This window comes from Epargyreus clarus, unplaced genomic scaffold, assembly GCF_041222505.1.
Source record: "Epargyreus clarus isolate Ecla_fem2 unplaced genomic scaffold, WU_Ecla_fem_2.2 ptg000012l, whole genome shotgun sequence".
Lineage (NCBI taxonomy): Eukaryota > Metazoa > Arthropoda > Insecta > Lepidoptera > Hesperiidae > Epargyreus > Epargyreus clarus.
In genome coordinates, this window is record NW_027332220.1 from 1,195,713 (window position 1) to 1,214,485 (window position 18,773).

General features: G+C 33.8%; 3 protein-coding genes across 4 annotated transcripts; 2 read left to right on the plus strand and 1 right to left on the minus strand.

Moving 5' to 3' along the window:
• Positions 1-1,216: 1,216 nt before the first annotated feature.
• LOC140746044 (uncharacterized) lies at positions 1,217-6,441 on the plus strand. 2 transcript variants are annotated; one of them, XM_073078031.1, is made up of 3 exons: positions 1,217-1,390; positions 2,403-2,528; positions 4,126-4,257. In XM_073078031.1, the coding sequence occupies exons 1-3, from the start codon at positions 1,349-1,351 to the stop codon at positions 4,240-4,242; spliced, it is 285 nt and encodes a 94-aa protein (XP_072934132.1). In that variant the 5' UTR covers positions 1,217-1,348; the 3' UTR covers positions 4,243-4,257. The 2 variants fall into 2 exon arrangements, with proteins under 2 accessions (XP_072934132.1, XP_072934131.1); XM_073078030.1 differs by lacking the exon at positions 4,126-4,257 and adding an exon at positions 6,092-6,441 and having other exon boundaries at positions 1,220-1,390.
• A 4,335-nt stretch (positions 6,442-10,776) lies between these two features.
• On the minus strand, positions 10,777-11,649 carry LOC140746046 (bolA-like protein 2). Its single transcript, XM_073078032.1, has 3 exons — positions 11,347-11,649; positions 11,029-11,123; positions 10,777-10,928 (listed from the first exon to the last, which is right to left on the minus strand). Exons 1-3 carry the CDS (start codon positions 11,407-11,409, stop codon positions 10,835-10,837), a joined length of 252 nt encoding a protein of 83 aa, XP_072934133.1. The 5' UTR covers positions 11,410-11,649; the 3' UTR covers positions 10,777-10,834.
• A 216-nt stretch (positions 11,650-11,865) lies between these two features.
• On the plus strand, positions 11,866-18,562 carry LOC140746047 (protein adenylyltransferase SelO). The gene is made up of 12 exons (XM_073078033.1): positions 11,866-12,138; positions 12,799-12,962; positions 13,136-13,216; positions 13,567-13,730; positions 14,268-14,440; positions 14,895-14,994; positions 15,457-15,617; positions 16,002-16,123; positions 16,312-16,441; positions 16,959-17,085; positions 17,852-17,985; positions 18,398-18,562. Exons 1-12 carry the CDS (start codon positions 11,995-11,997, stop codon positions 18,518-18,520), a joined length of 1,623 nt encoding a protein of 540 aa, XP_072934134.1. The 5' UTR covers positions 11,866-11,994; the 3' UTR covers positions 18,521-18,562.
• Positions 18,563-18,773: the final 211 nt, after the last annotated feature.

The following is an 18,773-nucleotide window of genomic DNA, read 5'->3' on the forward strand; positions in this document are numbered from 1 at the left end:
GTTTTATGTTCGGATACCTGTACTAATAAAGTAGATTCAAAATGAGATTAATATTATAAACAGATTTTATAGATTTGGATATTTATATAATAGCAGCTACAATCTCATGTAATGAGTTATATTACCCCTACCTTAAGTTACATAAAATATTTCAATTTTGATTACATTTAAAACATCACAGATTTTGGAAAATAATTACTACGAGTATCCGTTATTCTAATACAAACGTTCTGTTGATGCAAAAAATGCAACGGCATCGTAATACGTAGCGCATGCGTCAGATATAAATTATATGATAAAATATCAATTTTATAGTTATTTATGAAGTAACTTGTCTCATACTATGAAATTAATTAAAAATCTGTCTAAATATAGCTATTATAAACTACTTTCACATGCAGGTGATAAAATTTTAGGTAATAGAGGATATCTTAGAACTTTTGCGTCGCTCCACCCACAACGGGAGCCATTAAGTAACACACATTATCCATAGTAATCTATACTACAAGTATAAGAAGGTCTTCCGACCGATCTTGCAATTTTTTTAAATTCAGGCATAGCATAATTTAGTTCCCTGTACATCATTATTTCGCCTTTCAAGCAATTTTTAACTTGCGATGTAAATAAATAAAAGTCAACAATATATATAACGATAAATGTGATCACTTGTATGATTAATTGACATTTAAAATATATTCTAAGATATACATGCAAGGCTAAAGATTAACCTGTACATGGCAGAGCTATCTCAAAAATTATGTAAATACAAAATTTTGTTGGTGCGATTCAGCTTATATGTTGCTTCCTCTCTTGTAATGAACCTTTGCTTGATTGAGGGTTCTTAAATTAAAAGTTATATAGTCGATAACACAATCAACATTACATACTATATTCACAATATGTATGCATAAGTTACTTATTTTATTTAGAAATTATAAAACTATTGATTGGCATATTGACCCATTAGTATTCATTAATCTTAGTTTCGCCGACTTGATAATGGTATAATATGGTGAAAAATGGCTTGAACTAATTCGAGAAAAGAATGGTACGGCCGTGCCGCTTTTTGCTCGACTTGGCAGGGCAATGCCGTACTTCCCCGATTACATTTCAATAAAAACTAGTTTAAAATAAAGTTATAACGTAATTGATTGAACGAAACGAAACGCAGTTAAATTTCAAATTTAAAAAGTTATAATGTCAAAGCTAACGTCATTCATGACATTTAGATCGTTGTGTCAAGTGAATATCACCGAAGTAGTAGGTATTGAAAATGGTCGACTTAGTTAAGATTCTGTATTTATTTTATTAATATTAACTAAAAATATAGTGTGAGTGTGCCCTGAAAATGACTGAAAAGGAGATTACTATGGAGGAACTGGAGGAGACGGTGAGTGTATTATTAGTTCTATTTGCATTTTGACTCATGTTTGCGGAAATACAATTTCTAATTAGGTCACCGTACCGCTGTTTTCAATAATACAATTCAATTATTCTTTTAATCTCCTTTATTAGTATTCATCCAGTTTATTTCCTGTTCCATTGTTAAAGAAGTGATGAACAGAACATATTATTTTGGTTGAAATTATTGTTCAATGACGCTTTATTTACTTAAAGGGCAGGACCTATAGTTTACTTTTTCTTACTATTTTTAGAAACGTGGTTCATTAATGAAAATGTATTCTATAAACTTAATTAAGAATATGTTCAAAAATATTACTAAAAATAGATTACAAAGTCAAAGTATATTGTATAAACATATTTTTATAACGTGCATCTACAATGTTAGGTATATATTTTTTCGTTCGGTCATTTCAATATCTATTTTTGAACTATAAATAAAATTAATTGAAATGAGCTTTAGTGTCAGTCATGTGTGTCTTATAATTTTGTTATTTTTATATTTATTAATTTTATTAATAATTTTAATAATTTCCTTCTTGAGTTATGTTTATTTGTTCAATCAACCTTAAATAGTATTTGCATTGTACCCTACATTACCCACAGATGCTTTGTTACTCCAGAGAATCAAGCCATCTAATCTAAACCAAATCAGAGCAAAGCAGTGCTTAATATAGCTGTTATAAAAGATAGGTGGCTAATTCTTTATCTTTACATTCTATTCCACTTTTACCCTAAGGTCACATGGCCCGTAGGTTCCCTAAATTTAGGTGCAGTGCCAGGATGTTTTCTCAAATTATTACTCTTTGATGGGGTCCTTGAATTCTTTTGTGCTCAGGGATTCCTTATGATAGCCCTTGTTCACATATAAATAGCATCTATAAGCTCCAAGATTTATTGACCAATGTACCAGCTAAATAACCTAACCAGCTAAATACAAGATAAATCTGTTGTCCCACAATTCACTAGGTTCTACAGAATATGGCCTACAAAATTTCCAGGTGAAACGCACAGATGAACAGCTGGATCTCATGGAGTGGAAAATGGACAATGTGGAGAAGAGTCTCGCGGAACCTGTGGCCAACCCTGATGTCTGCGTTATGAACTTGCTCAAGTCTGTCTCGGAGGTAAGTTGTCTTAACTGTTAAGTAAGTAATAAGTTGACATAAGGTTATTGTATTTAAAAATGTCAATAATATGTATTATAGCTAATATCAATTTATTAGAATATATACTTATCTCCTTGATTAATATTTAATTTATTGAAATAGTTATCATGCAAAAATTAAACTGTTTATAGTATTGTTTTTTGACTTGAAGCTATGATTTTCAAATAGTGTACAGTGTATATAAAATTCTATAAATGGGAAGAACATGGCAAGAAGACATAATATGTATAAAATTACAATGAAATTGATAAGCAGTGTAAGCACTGTTGTATCACTGATAGGCATTGATTAAACAGTATTATTGAATTAAATATTATGGTTTTTAGTACATTGAATATTATGGTTATTGCAGCTTTACATATAACAGTTTCAGCTTAGAAATTGTTATGATACTTATAAAAATGAAGCTTTTTAATGACCAAAATAAGTGTACTAAGCAATTAGGGACATTAAGGTACTTGATAGTCTTGAGAAATTAATGAAAATGCTGAAATACATAAACAGAATGCACACCTGCTTTTAACTTTCTACATGTTATTTTAATTTTAGGATATTTTCTGTATACATAATTATTATTTGTATAATTTATGACAACACTCAGTAAAAGTAATACAGTCATACTGTAAAAGTGTTATAAGTACAAAATTATAAAATTTAAGTAATCACAGAAAATAACATAATAATTATTATTATCTACAAAATGAGTTATATAAACAAACAATTTCGCAGCACTCCTTCAAAATCTACATTTCATTTCTAATGTACAACATTTTAAAATGTGTAACATTCATTTTAAAAATATACATTATGTACGAAAGAGACTGAAATAGCAATAGGGATAGCAAACTAGAACAATTTGAATCAGCAGACAAGAATGTGTGTTTTAATTAATATGACCTCATTAGCTTTGTTCAGGGAAATATAGTCCAAACAGATAACAAGACAAGGGCCCCTTTCATATCTACAGACATTTAATGTGTTAGACAAAGGCCATGGCAGATAAAATCATATTTTCTATACAATATGTTGACAGACAGCCTGCTTCTAAGTTTTATGCCGCGGGACACGTCTAACATTTTACGCTCCTAGACAAAGTCTGTAGGTATAAATGAACTATGTCCCTGTAGTCTCGGGACCAGAATAGAGCTAAAAAACAAGGTGTAAATGAACTCAAGGGTGTTTTTCCTGCAACTTAAATTATCCTTGTTTAAATATTTTAAATTGTTAATTATGATACATATTTATAAATGATGGAAACTTATATGTAATGACAGTTTTTACATACTATAAGTAATTTAACTTGTAATGAATATTTTATAATAGAGTAAATAAGCACCTGTAATGAATGATTCTCCTTGTAAATTTGATAATATCTTTATTTTATTGACTTTAAGCAGTATTTAATAAGATCTTGCGTGCATTTAACTTAGATTTTGATAATCTTTGATCCTGTAACAATTGTATATAGGTGAATTATTTTATTCTGTTGAACTTTTACATAAAATGCTCATAATGTATGATGTATTCTAAAAAATATTATATATTTATTTTTCAGCCCCTTGGTAGTGTTGATGAAAGGTCAGAGAATAATTTTGTGTACCAATGTCATGTTGCTCACAGCTTGCGATTTTTCAAGTGCTTTTTCATTTTTATAATTTTTTTCTTAATTTAGTATTGAAATGAAATCTTATTTCCCATCTTATTTACAATGTGGTTTGTTGTCGGTTTAAGATTACTTCCCGCAGATCTCATTACATACATTGTTGTGTTATATTACTTACGGTTGTTTTATTAGTTATTATTATTAAATTATACCAACTTGGGTACAGTTGTGAACGTTGAGAGAAAATCATATCCTTACATTATTTTAAGGTTCAAATTATAGGTTTGAATTAAACCTACTGAAAATACTCTGTTAAATGCTAAGAATATAAGGCTAGATAAGAAACTAGCGTAATGACGCATAATGTATTTTTTTATATTCTGATCGTTTGGTCCTTAAAAAAAATACTAAAATAATTAAAATTACGGTTAAATAATGTATAATACTGCTTGTTTGATAATGAACGAATCTTACCTTATTGATGATTTTGATTTGATTCTTCTTTTATATTTTTTTTCAAAATCTGAAGAATTGCAAGCTGGCAGCTATCATGCTTGTTAGTTGAGGAAGGCTTAAATGTGGTACATAATTTAAGCCGTGTCTACTCGAAAGCCTAAAGAACAGGGCCCAATGTGTACGATGCTTCATTAGTAGGGCTTAAGCATATTCGTTGCAGGATTTCCATTTAAACTGATATTCATACTGTATAGATTTCAAATTTTAGCCGATTTTTGATGTACGTTTCGTATGTTTTTAAGAGGTTTCGTGTACTTGAGCGTTATTGGCTGGATTTCTCATACTTGTTCGATCGTTTATATTCTTTGCACTATTGGGAATATGCGTTATTCCAGTCGATATTGGTTAAGTGTCGATGACATATTTAATCGTTTAATCTCCACATATGATGTAACATTCGCTTTATGATGCAACATTTCAGTTTTTTTTATCATAAGGATTTTCTAATACTTAAATTTATATACCCAATTAAAGTCTAAAATATATTATCTGAGCATCAAATAGGTTAATATAATTATATTCCAGCCAATTTCGCAAATAACTTTCTATGCTTTACTATTTTGAGTTGACCTTTTCTCGACTTCGCATCCATTACAAAATACTTCAAATGGGGTCATTGTCATTTTTCATCCATTTTCGTATGGTAACAGTCAGGCTGGCTATAAATTTTGTGTCGTTTAAAGGTTTAGTACGAATATATAATCTTTTATTGAAATATGTGTAACTTTGCCTTCTGTGGTGATATTATGGTAAATCCGTTGTTTCACAGATCAATAGTGGAAAATATTGGTTTAAATAAACTACAATTTACTTTGTTTGTACTAAACCTTATTAAAAGGCCACGATAAAGTTTCGCTTTAGTTAGAATTGTGTATTAGGATTTTGTCTAATTCAATGTTAACTGTTTATTTCTTACAACGTGTTGTAGAATAGCTATAAACGAAACAAACTCAAACAATCTCATCTTAAATTCAAATGCGCTCCACGTTGGAACTATTTTTTGCTAACCCGATTTAAATTAAGTGTTTTGATCTAAATAGTACACGGATCACCCGTTTAACTTGTAAAGCCATTTTTAAACAATTGATTACCATTGTAAATGATAATATATTGGAATGATACAATAGGAAGAAACCAATAAGCGGATAAAACTGCTAGTCTGTTCTGAATATAGAAATAAATCGCGTCGCCACAGCAAATTGTATGACTACTCCTGCTCGCAACGACTTTAGAGCGGACTAGCAGTTTGGCGCGAACTATACCTGTTTAGAAGTAATCGACTGAAATATTCCATATGCTTATTAAATTGTACCACCATTTATTACACGATTCTTTCCGACGAGACTATCGGGTGTGCAAAAAATAGTAACAGCAGCCTTCTTATAATACTTGGTAAATACAGGTGCGTTCAGACTACCAGCAACTGCGGCGGGAGCTGGTGGAGGTGCAGACGCTCCAGCGGGAGCTGTCGTCGCGCCTCCGCACTCAACTGCGCCTCGTTCACGGCAAGTTCGCGCGTCTCCGCCAACGTATAGCCGCCGCGTCTCCCCCGCGTTAGAACACAATAAATTGTATTTTATTAAGTTCAGCAACATATGCCCCAAAAGGACTTAAAACAATATCATTTATAAGGTTCGCCTAAAAGTCAAACCTAAATTTATTTGTCGTTAATGAAAGAGTGCCAAAGCATTAAATGCTGTGTACGTTATTGTTAGACGTTTGTAGTATTTTTTTTAATGACTTGATTTAAAATTTAAAAAAATAAATTGCCCCAAATTGTGTGTTGCACAAAACTCGTGTGAAATGTAGAGTAATGTGCTAAAATGGCCTCTGGATCTATTATCTCATTTTTATTATACCAAATGCTTAGAATTTCTCCACTTAACACTCGAATATTTATAGTAAATGTAAATAGAATATTATGAAATTAACTTTAACGCAATTGGAAACCTATAAAAATCTACTCATTATATTACTCTTAGAACACTTAAAATGTGACAAGATAGTACTTACTACATTTTACCTTTAAAGTAGCATAGATTTTCATGGTTATTAATTAAATTTTATGCAATAATACATTTCAAATGCTCAATGTTACCTATAATATTATATAATGTAATGTAGTAATCGTTACTCAATTAATATCGATAAACGATAGGTATCACCGAAGCACGTGCCAATATGTAATTGTTTAATAAGTAACATTAATACTTAGCTGTCTGCAAAGCACTAAATTATCAATAAAAGAAAATACATATAATATTAAAGTTCTACTCCACTATGGCCCATGACACCTGCGTCATGGACATGTTGTGCATTCGTAACCAGTTCTCGTGGGCCATTGTGAATTAGATCTATTAGACGTTAATGATCTCAATATTAGTTGTGAGAATCGCATGAATAAACGTTTAGCATAAGTTGTTTCTACGCACGACAATTTCACACCTTTCCTATAGCATAGATGAATTCTAAACCGGATGAAAGTGACGAGAAACTGCTCAATCTTTATAGCACAAAATTATTCTCGGAACTGCTACGCACTGCCTTAGTTATTTGCAGTTTCGCTCATAATAGGTTTGATCTACGCTACAAATGATTGTCAAGTTATGGTCTAATCACGCCAAGTGTCTAACAAAATATTTGAAAAACAAGACCACAGGATAGATCGGATCACTCACTCGTCTCACTCTGAAAATATATATTCAAGAAAATCGGCAACTGTCGTGCGTATTATTGTCATGTATGTGCATTAGAGTATATTATACCTATAGAGTGACCCTAGAAATTATAATCAATATGCGACTAGTCGATTATTTAACGTGACTGTTTTCTGTTTAGTGTCCTAGCTAGATCATAAATAGTACTGGTCTTAGAAAAGTAGCGTTAAGGTGGTGCTAAGCAAGTGTGCGATGAATGTCTGAATTAGTTTCGCCAACGACCGCAAGGGTGTAAATGCTGACGCCTTTTAAAAAGCTCAAAGTGAGATTTATTTATTTGTCGCCGATCAGATATTTAATATAAATTGTAGATTTCTGAATACATTGATAAATTGGTCTAAACGCTGACCTTGTCTTTGGCCTATAACTTTGTAAAGCATAAAATGTATGTTATTGATTATGATATGAGGCGAGTACATGTAGTACAAAACCAAGGTTTTGGTTGTTTATTTGTATTTTCAAAATTAATATTGTTTAAAATAGGACTAATTGTACCTATTTTTTCACAAATGTGTTGTGTGTAGTTTAAAATTTTCAAAATAATCGTAAAAAATGTTGTGGTTTTATGACAGTCTACAAAATTTTGGGCAAAAGTCAATTCGAAAGAACGAATCTGGATCGAATTTACTAACGTGTGCTAAAACGAATAATAGTGAACGGAATAGATGCGGCGACTTCGGTCATAATTGGATGGCGAACGACTGCTCAGCGGTCCCTTGCCGCATGTAGAGTCAACAACACTTACGTAACTTTTAAATGTCCGTTGCCCGCGGAGTATAAGTTTCTCAACACGAATCAAAGAATACGGTGCGGCGTTTACGTATTCCTTGTTGGTTCTACATGTGCTTGGACCTTAATAGCAGTAATTAGGCCACCTGTTTTTCCTAGTTATCATAAGATTTTAGAATCTATGGATTTTAGATAAAATTTACATAAACGTTACTCGTATGTACCTGTAGTTTAATCGATGTCTTTCGATATTGCATTTATTTTCGCATTTTATCCTCTTACATTAAAATACTAGAATTAGTCTTTCACCTTAAAATTTAATGCACGTTAACATATCGCGTTGGCAAACGTGTTGCATGCTATTTTTCATTTGCACAGGTGATGAGGTGCGGCCATGTTTTCAAGTAGTTTAAAAACGCGGGAAAACCTTGTCAAGGCCACATTCCACTTGATGATCATAACATTGCTAGCTCGTATCTCACTGGCTTTAAATTCCACATTTAACTTTACTGGGATTTGTTTGTCATAAAATATTGGAAAATATCTAATTATGATTATGCATTTTATATTGTACTGTCTCATAATTAGATATTATGCATTTTATATTGTACTGTCATGCCAAGACATTTTATTGCACCACATATTTTTTGTTGAATTTTTTTTTTTAATAATTTATGATTTTGTGACTTCTTTAATTTATATATTAGGCATTCACCTCATCACCAAATCGTTCGTTAGTTGTAAGAGAATACATGTCTGAAACTATGTCTAAGAGGTAAATAATTACGTATTTACCTAATACCTGATTTCCTAGACTAGACTTCTGATGCCCTTAATGATTTTTGATATAATTTATACACTTATAGTGCGCTCCTTTATATTTAACTTGTACATTCATTTTGTAATGTCGCGTTTTATATAGAAGCTAAATAAAAGCATTTACTTTATGAAATGATGGCTGAATGGGAATTGTATGAGAGATTAGACCTGAATTAGAAATGGTTTTAGAAATGAAAATATATTCTTAACTTAAATATTACATAATAATGCACTTAAAATAAATTTTGATTTATTCTTTCAATATTTATATATGTTTATATGTTTCGAATTACGACGGTTACGAACACTCCCTATTCAAATAATGAAGCACGTCCATTATCTTGCACTCAATGCACAGACTAAATCAGTTAGTTCACTAATTAGAGTTACCACTATAAAAAATAGTATTCCATGCAATATTTTCGTTAATTGTAAAAATACTTGCTTTTGAGTACCTTTGATTTTTATAATGAACAAATTATTTTTCTAAATATACAAATGAACCAAATAGGTATCATGATCAAAATGTACCTACACTTCATTTTGAGTAATATAGTTTACTATATTTCAAATATTCAAAGCCCTGGTAAAATTACAAAGTCCCTTAATAAGGGGTAAAAGTTATTAAAATCATCACTAACAGCAGTAGAAATATCATATGTTGCAATATTTTTATTTATAAAATTTTATTGAAAAGCTGCTTTAATATTTGAAATGTGGTGTCCTTACCCACTCATACGACTCTTGGAGTCCAATTAAGACAATATCGCACTCTGTATTCCTATTTATAAGTAGTTTGATTTCATTATAGTGGAAGTACCTTCTATCTAACTAGTTAGAACTACTCACATCCTACTAGTGAATCTTCTGATTAAAAAAATACTATTTTCTTTACTGTGTATCCTCGAATAGATGTAATGTTTAAGAGAATCAATTGCATTTAACAATCACTATAATCTCCCTACATGGTTTACATTTGTTTCAATAAAGATTGTGATCCAAAACTGTAACATTTTTATTTACCTCTCGCTCGTTTTACATGATGTGTGAAGGAGAAACATAATATACGAAGCCCGCCGTTTTATCGTTATGAATTCATCTACATACACATATGCTGTATGTCCATTATTATGTGTCATTGATTTATATATGCTATCCAAATTTATTCCTGATACCAAACATAATTAAACCAAATTTGCAGTAAAATGCGTATTCAACTAAATATGTTTAATGTAATTAGGCAGAAAATGATAGTTTATTGCTGTCAATTACAGTTGATTCTCTTGAGTGTTATTGAGATAAATACTCTGTATTTGATTTAAATTAAGCCCCTTTGGATTTCTTTTTTAATAAACATATTTTATGAGTGTTGTTGTGGTTTTCTTTTCATGAACAGACCTAGAAAACTATTACTTTTAGCATTAGTGAGTTGTTTTTTGACAATTTCGTTGTGTCTGGTTTTTAGCAACTGTTTTAAGTCTGTCTTGTGTTTTACATTCATCATTGCAACAAGTGACCGAACTGAAAAGTACCTGATCTACTTTGTGGCATGTAGTTTTTGAACTATGCATTTAGCTTAAAAGTAGTCTGCTGGAACCCTAATAATAATCAAAACAATGAATAATCTTATCAATCAATTCTAGTGTTGACTTGAAGACAGTTTATAATAATGTTCCCATTCTAGTGTTAAATTGTGCTTTAGTGATTTTTAAAATCACTTCACTTGGAAGTAATTAACAACTTATACTTGGGGGTATCACTGCATTTGTGTTCAGCACACCTTCCTATTATATTTTGCATTTATTAACATATAAAATAATAGTTTAAAGTTTTATAATTATTTTTATTTGAACTTATAAAATACTTAAGTTAAACATATTCTATTTTTGTGCATTCCATTGCTCCACTGTGAGTGTCTTTTGTGTAAAAGCATGTATTGTTTTCAGCTCTTCCTGCAACACTGAGTTGACTAACCTGGAAAAAATATTACAGGCTAATTTTACCCAGACATGATCATTTCACTTGTGAAAAAAATCCCTTTTACAAACATATCATAAATATTATAGAAACTAACCTGTGCCGGGCTAATAATGGCTTTCCTTGAAACTTATCTGAGACTATGAGGACTGTAAACTTTCCCCCACATCCATCGCTCTCATCAGCCACCTCCTAGAAATTAATATACGAGGAATTGAACAAGTTTTACTTATTTAATAATAATAAAAATGTTTTTCAGCTAGGCTCACTATTATAGTTTTATATTAATTATTTATTATGAAAAATCATGTATAGACACCATCTACTAAATAACTAACATAATCTACTAAGTAATAAATATAACCATTAAATAATACACAAAACAAAATAATAAATATCGAAGTACAGTACTTACCACATGAACTGCGTCCAATTCTTTTGTTAATTTTTCTTTCAAATACTCCTCCGTGTAAACCATTTTAAGTGTTTAGTAACTTTTTGCAATAATATTTTAGTAACCTTTATAACCTATACTTACGTATAAACATAAATTACTTAAAATTCTACCCACAAGAATAATTTTAAACAAGAGGTCAATCTGTATAATTGACTTATAACGAACAAGTAAACACGTAAACTGTTTATTACTTAAGATAATAATATAATAAATATTTTCTTTTCCGGCTAACTTCTCACTATGACAAATACAAAATGTCAATTCAATTTGACAATACTTCATGTTAACAAGACATTGACGTCTTTAGTGTCAAAGACTTGTTTCTTTTTTAAACAACCTAAATTGCAAATCTAAGCGCTAATTATCATACGACTTAGATTTTATCAATGTTACTACAACGATTAGGATCGCGCACTAATGCGAGAAACATGACCATTCACAATTAGCAAAAAAACATCTTTTTATGAAATACTTTTTGGTTTTTTTTTTGGACTGGTTGTCATTGTATAGGTTTAAATCTATAGTTCATAATATTATACATTTTTGCTTAACATTTTTAAACTTATACAATTTATAATAACAATTTATTGTAATTTAAGCTTCACCATGAAAATGGAAGGCGAATCCGCTTTGTTGAAGAAGAATTTCATAGAATGGAGGTTTAGCCAATATCCAAAGTACATTTTGTTGCCAATAGATGAAAATCATGATCAAATACGGTCAAACATAAAAAATGTTATATATTCTGAGGTAAGATGGCTTATAACAAATATTAAGCTGAATTACATTTTATTTTACTCATACTCATTGTAGTGTATGTGAATGGTCTGTCGTCTCATGCTTATACGCCGCACACTGTACCATAGAGAGGGAGCGGGGCATACCCCCTCTCCCTCACACATTTATTCATTCTGCTCGGAGCTGCCAGACAGGACGGACGCGCGCGTGCGGTGTATACAGCAGTGAGCCGATACTTCGATAATACCAGGAGCATACAAACAGTACACTCATATAATTTTAATGTCTTTGACTATGATATGTATGAGTCAGATTTCTTAATAGTATTCATTCTAGCTAAACACATGTATCTGATTAGCTTTAAGAAGAGAAAGTTAAGAAAAAGTAAAACTAAATTCAACAATATAAAATTCTCAGCATGTACTCGTACCTATAAGGATTATTAAAATAAATAAGAATGTATAATACCAAACGACCTAATAGCGCAGCGGTCGTCATCATGATTTGATTGGCAAAACAGTTTCTGGTTTGATTCCCGATCAGACAAACGTAAGAGGCTAGCCACAAGTATGAAAATTTAAAAGCCTTATATTTTTAAAAGAATGTATAAATAATAATCATACAGCTTTTCTTTCGGATATGTTTGGGTAATATCGTTTTAATAAAAATCAGGTAACTCCACGACCCTTGGAAAGAAACGTGCGATTGGTTTGCGCATCAGAAGCTGCTTTAACCAATATATTGGATATGAATCCCGACATGATGCTCAGTTCAGATTTCGTGGAGTTCATTGCTGGACGAAAACTACCTTATGGCGCTTTACCTGTTGCACATAGGTAATATCTTTATTACATTAACTGCCATATTATTATATTAATTTGAATCGATAAGTACTTATTCGAATTTGCCGCGATATCGAAGAATTATTGTAAATATCTCTATATTATATATATTTTTTAAATCGTTCCGATTTGAAAAAAATGATTTACTTAGTTCTCATATATTTCAGATATGGCGGTCATCAATACGGCTTGTGGGTTGGTCAACTAGGTGACGGTAGAGCTCATATTATTGGAGAATACGTCAATAAGTAAGAATCGACTAGAAATGATGTTTTAATCCAGTTTTTACTTATCCTAGATAAAACTTCTTACTTACTCGTATATTAAATTATTTTAGCCTTTTTAACGATCTATAAGACGCTTTCGCTTTCTACACTCAAAGCCTCACTCACACTAGGATTTCCTGTGTCTCAGGTGCCATGCACAGACAAAGATGATTACACAAACACTCAGAGCCAGAACAGATAATATCTAAGTTAATTATTCAGATATCTGTCTGGGCGGGTGTCGAACCCGGAACCCTTTGCGCGTCTGTTTTATTCCGGAATAATATATTCGTGTCGATGATTTACATATAATATCATAGTATTATTTATAGGTTGGGCCAGCGATGGCAGATCCAGCTGAAGGGTTCTGGCCAGACGCCCTACTCCCGCACCCACGATGGTCGCTCCGTACTGCGCGCGTGCATCAGAGAAATGATCGCTAGCGAAGCTTGCTATCACCTCGGCGTGCCTACCACTAGAGCTGGCGCTGTTGTTGGTTAGTTCTGGTTGATAATACGTATTCTATTATATAATACGAGTAGAGTAGCTGTATAGCTGGTCTACCAATTAGAATTTATACTCTCACAATAGCATCGTTTTGAAGTTAGCTTCAGATTAAACTTTAGATGGGAGTTAGAGTTCGTGTCGGAATAATAGATATAATTACGTTCATTTTGACAAGCTTTTTTATATTCCGTATAATTGCAATATAACCAGTAATTCAATTAATAAACATTCAGTTATTTTAATTTTCCTATCCCAATATTTTCTAAAATGGTGCTATAACAACACTTCTGATAATAACAACAACAACATCAACCCGTTACTGTCCCACGGCTGGGCACGGGTCTCCTCTCAGAATGAGAAGGAGATAATAATCGATGGTTTTTATCCATGCTCAATATTTTTAACAATTGCGTCATAAGAACGCGAAAATGTGTGATTTCTCGTCAGTGTAATATATCAATGGCACACACACTTCTACATAAACACACACAAATATTGATATGTAACTAAGTCTTTCCATCATTAGTAAGTGATGAGATGGTGGTCCGCGACGTGTACTACACGGGTACTCCGAGGCGAGAGAAGGCCGCCGTGCTGCTGCGGCTTGCACCCAGCTTCTTCCGCTTCGGTTCCCTGGAGGTGCTGTCTAGAAGCGGCGAGTTAGCTGTGCTGAAGCAGCTCGCTGACTTTGTTATTAAGGTAACGTTTACACACTTGATGATAAGGGCGTCTCTCCAACTTGGTATTCGTATTGAGTATTGAATGGACTACGATTGTCTTAATTCTTTGAAAACTTTGATAACGTGACGTCGCCATACATTAATTATTTATTTTTAAAAAATCTACAATCACATCCACGAGTGTACCACCAAAAGAAAGGCAGAGGCAACAGGTTCTTATTTGTCATTCTGAAGGAGCAGTGCTTATGATAATATTTTCTGATTTAAATGGTATGGAAACGCAATTTTACTAAAGTACCTAGAAGGTAAGCAATTGTTTTTCCTGAATAATAATCAACAAAGTAACATTGACATTGTTTATAAAAAACTCGTGTTCATTATGTCGTTTATATATCGTCCTTTTTTTAATTACTTTAAAAAAGGTATATACCTATATTCCGTAGCTAAAAGTTATTTTCTTCAATTGGTTTCAGGAGTATTATCCTGACATTCACCTAACGGATGAGAACCGGTTCATCAGATTGTTCTCCGAAATAGCTCACCGGACTCTAGATCTCGTAGCCAAGTGGCATGGTGAGTATGAAGATGCTTACTGAGAAATAGAGTTGGAGTGATATAGACGTTGACTACGCTCACAGCCCTACACTCAGATTCCCTGTCGTGACTGGAGCATGGACACACACAACAACGAATAAACAAACACCCAGACCTAGAATAGTTATGCAAATTCATCATTCATATACCTGTCTGGCCGGGGATCGAACTCGGAACCCTTTACGCGTCATATTGTTACGGTGACACCTCCTGTACGTGGGTCGAATATGGTAGCTATTGAGATAAATAACTGTAACTCTTACAACTTCTGCTCCCAAGTCTGTGTTTGTAGACTTCACTTTTTGGAGAGACAGAATTTCAAACCACTAGGCTATAATTTCTGCTCTATTTAACTTATTCTAAAAAAAAGAGATCCATGTTTACGTGTGGGACGGAAATGGTAAAATCCTTGGAAGATAACGATGATGATCATCTCCACAGGTGTAGGCTTTACGCACGGGCTCTTGAACACGGACAACATGAGCCTCCTGGGGCTGACGCTGGACTACGGCCCGTTCGGCTTCCTCGACTCCTACGACGGAGGCTTCGTGGCCAACTGCTGCGACGGGGAGGGACGGTACGCGTTGGCGAAGCAACCTGATGTAAGTTAATACACATATTTTATGGGAATAAATTCGTCTAAGTAGATAGTATAGATATTAAGCTATAAATATTAAGTGCAGTACATATTGTAATCTAAGAATCAATATTTTGGGATAAAAGGCGTAGAGAACATTTTAACACTAATGCACAATAAAAAAAAAAAAATAAGTGTAAGAACTGTTTTCGCCCAGTTTTTATGCCCTCGACTCCCGAAGTATCAATTATATTTTTCCACATACATAATTAGGTATACGGTTTCTATATACGAGTATGTAATGCTATGACTGACATTCAGACGGATCCATATTGATTAGAAATATGAGATTTCCTTTCTACAACAATTTTTGTTTCCAATTTTAAAAATAATTAATTTGAATGTACAGGTGGTGGTGTGGAATATTGGTCAGCTCGCGAGCGCTCTGAAGCCACTCCTCAGCGCCTCCCAACAGGTCCACATGTCGCATATTCTGAAAACCTTGGACACATATTGCAAGAACAAAATTTTGTAAGGACTTTCGCTCATTTTTAATAATCGATCTATCCAATGTTTTGCCTACCAAGGTTCGACATTTAAAAACTACTTCATATTAGAAAGTTTAGTGCGGTAAAAATTCCACTTAACCCTGTGTATCAATTTCAATCAATTTTCCCTTCATTAACAAAAACAGGTAAACAAATTATTTCTTATTTCAGAGAAACGTTCCTCATGAAGATCGGGTTGAAGGAAGAGCGCTGGGGTGACGAACAGCTGGTGGAAAAACTGTTGGATATGATGCAGCAGACAGGAGCCGACTTCACCGCCACTTTCAGACAATTGGCTGAAGTACGTCTAGTATAGTAACTAAGTGTATAGATATGCTCCTAGCCATAAGGCAAAGGGATCATAAAGGGACCAACTGTCAATAGTAGTAATTACTCTAGTAACCAACTAACCGTTGCCGGGACATTTCAAGCATCAAATTTCTACCGGCTTTAAAGTACAGCTTTTTACGTCTTTTTGACGAGACCCTTATCATAGATTTCAGAAAATATCTCGGGAGAAAGTTTGCTCCAAATCTTGTATGTATGAGATATAAAGGAATGCTCAAAACAGACCCTGGAGGACTTGAGCGATGAAGGAATCGTGACGTAGTTTATCCAATTATTTATTTATTTATTCTTAAAACACCATTTCATCTATCATTCATCATATAATTGCTCATTCATTATCTGATTTAATATAAAAAATAGTAGCTATAGTTTTGTTAAGACGGCTTCAAAGAGTTGTCCTGGCCTCCTTACCCTTTTCTATACATGCATGAATGGCATTAAAATTAACATTTGAATCTTCTGTCACACAGCTGGAACCCAGCGAGATGGTGAGCGAGGCGAAGCTGGCGGAGAAGTGGTCCCTGAAGCGGCTCGCCTCGCACGCGTCGTGGGGCTGCTGGCTCGACCAGTACCGCGAGCGGCTGGATAAGGAAGCTGGTTTGATTTTTGTGTCTTTACACTGTTTTGCTGTGAAAAGAGTGCTGTTTTGCTATCTTGTTCAGATCTCCTCCCGCATCCCCTACACCTTTAGCATAGGCTAAAACATATTCGCGAATTTTTGACGTTATTATTGGGGGACTGGATTTTTTTCAAAAGGACGACCGTGTTTTCTTTACCTTTTAGTGAGTATTTTTGAAATAAGATTTATTTACGTACGCTTGGGGACTTGGGGAGAGAGCTGATGAATGCGTGACAAGTGGGTTAAGGAAGTTCTGTTCGGGCGAACGGAAGTTGAGAGGGAGATATAAGTAATTGGAGATGAAAAGAGAGAGCTACTTTTCGTGTATTTAAATATTTGCAGAAAATGTATATATGTAGAAGCATATATTATACGTATATAAACAAAGATATTATACATAAGTACAAGTTTTTTATAATAAAGGAGTAGCAGACGAGCATGCAGTCCACCTGATCGTAAGTTGTTACTGCCGCCCATGGACATATGCAATCAACCCCAGATAGGATTAGATATTCCTACCTGAGCTCGGCCACAGATGCGCTGCTACCCCTGAGGACTAAGTTGGAACGCCTCGGAAAGGTATGTCTCCCTTACCACACCCTTCAAACCAGAACACAGCAGCGCTTAACAGTGCTGTTATAAGGCAGAAATAGGTGTGGCGGCAGTGCCGCCGGAGTCGAACCACAAAGGGTTCTACAACATTCAAACATCCTGAACAAAGCTATAACTCCATCCGTGTGTCAGTGGACGCGAGTTCGGTGGGCGTGTTCGAGGACGAGCGGCGGCGGCGAATGCTGGGCGCCAACCCGGCGTACGTGCCGCGCTCCTGGCTGCTGCACGAGGCTATACTCGACGCTGAACGGGACGACTTTGGAAAGGTTTCCACATCTTTCTCTTTTTTTTTTCAAATAATGAAGAAGTCGCTAACGAGCTCTAGCGGCTTAAGGGGGAGGGGGGAGTGGAAGGGGCGGTCCGCCCCGGGCCTCCGATCCTGGGAGGCCTCCAAACATAGTTCCCAAAAATAAAGGTAGTCAGAACCAAACAATCTATGACATGTGTATTACTCAGGGAAAAAAATTGTTACTAAATCACGGGCGAATAATTCTATGACACATTTGCCATTTTACACTTTTGGGGGCCTCCATTCAACTTTTCGCTCCGGGCCTCCGGCCTCCTTAGTCCGCCACAGTATCTAAGCAAAACAAAAACAAGTTATGCATTGTGTATTATTTTAATTATGAACATTTGTATATTAAAAAAAAACATATTATTTTGTACAATACTTCCCAGGTACGATTCTTGTTGGAAGTAATGCGTCATCCATATGACATTCAACCCGAGGCGGAGAAGCGTGGGTTTTCAGCGCAGCCCCCACAATGGGCGTACGAATTGAAAATAAGCTGTTCCACTTAAACGAAAATACCTTTATAATTGAATAAATTTATTTTATTACGAGTTTTTTCTTTTTTGTTAATTCAGTTTTTTTTATAATATACTAAGCAGACGTAGCAGTCGAGCACGCAGTCCACATGACAAGTGGCTACAGATCACATTAATTTATACTCAAGGTCAGCCAAAGATATGCTGAGAAGTTGGAATGCCTCGGAAAAGTGCGTTACCCTTACCAGTTACCACATCCTTCAAACCAGTACACATCAGCTGTTAT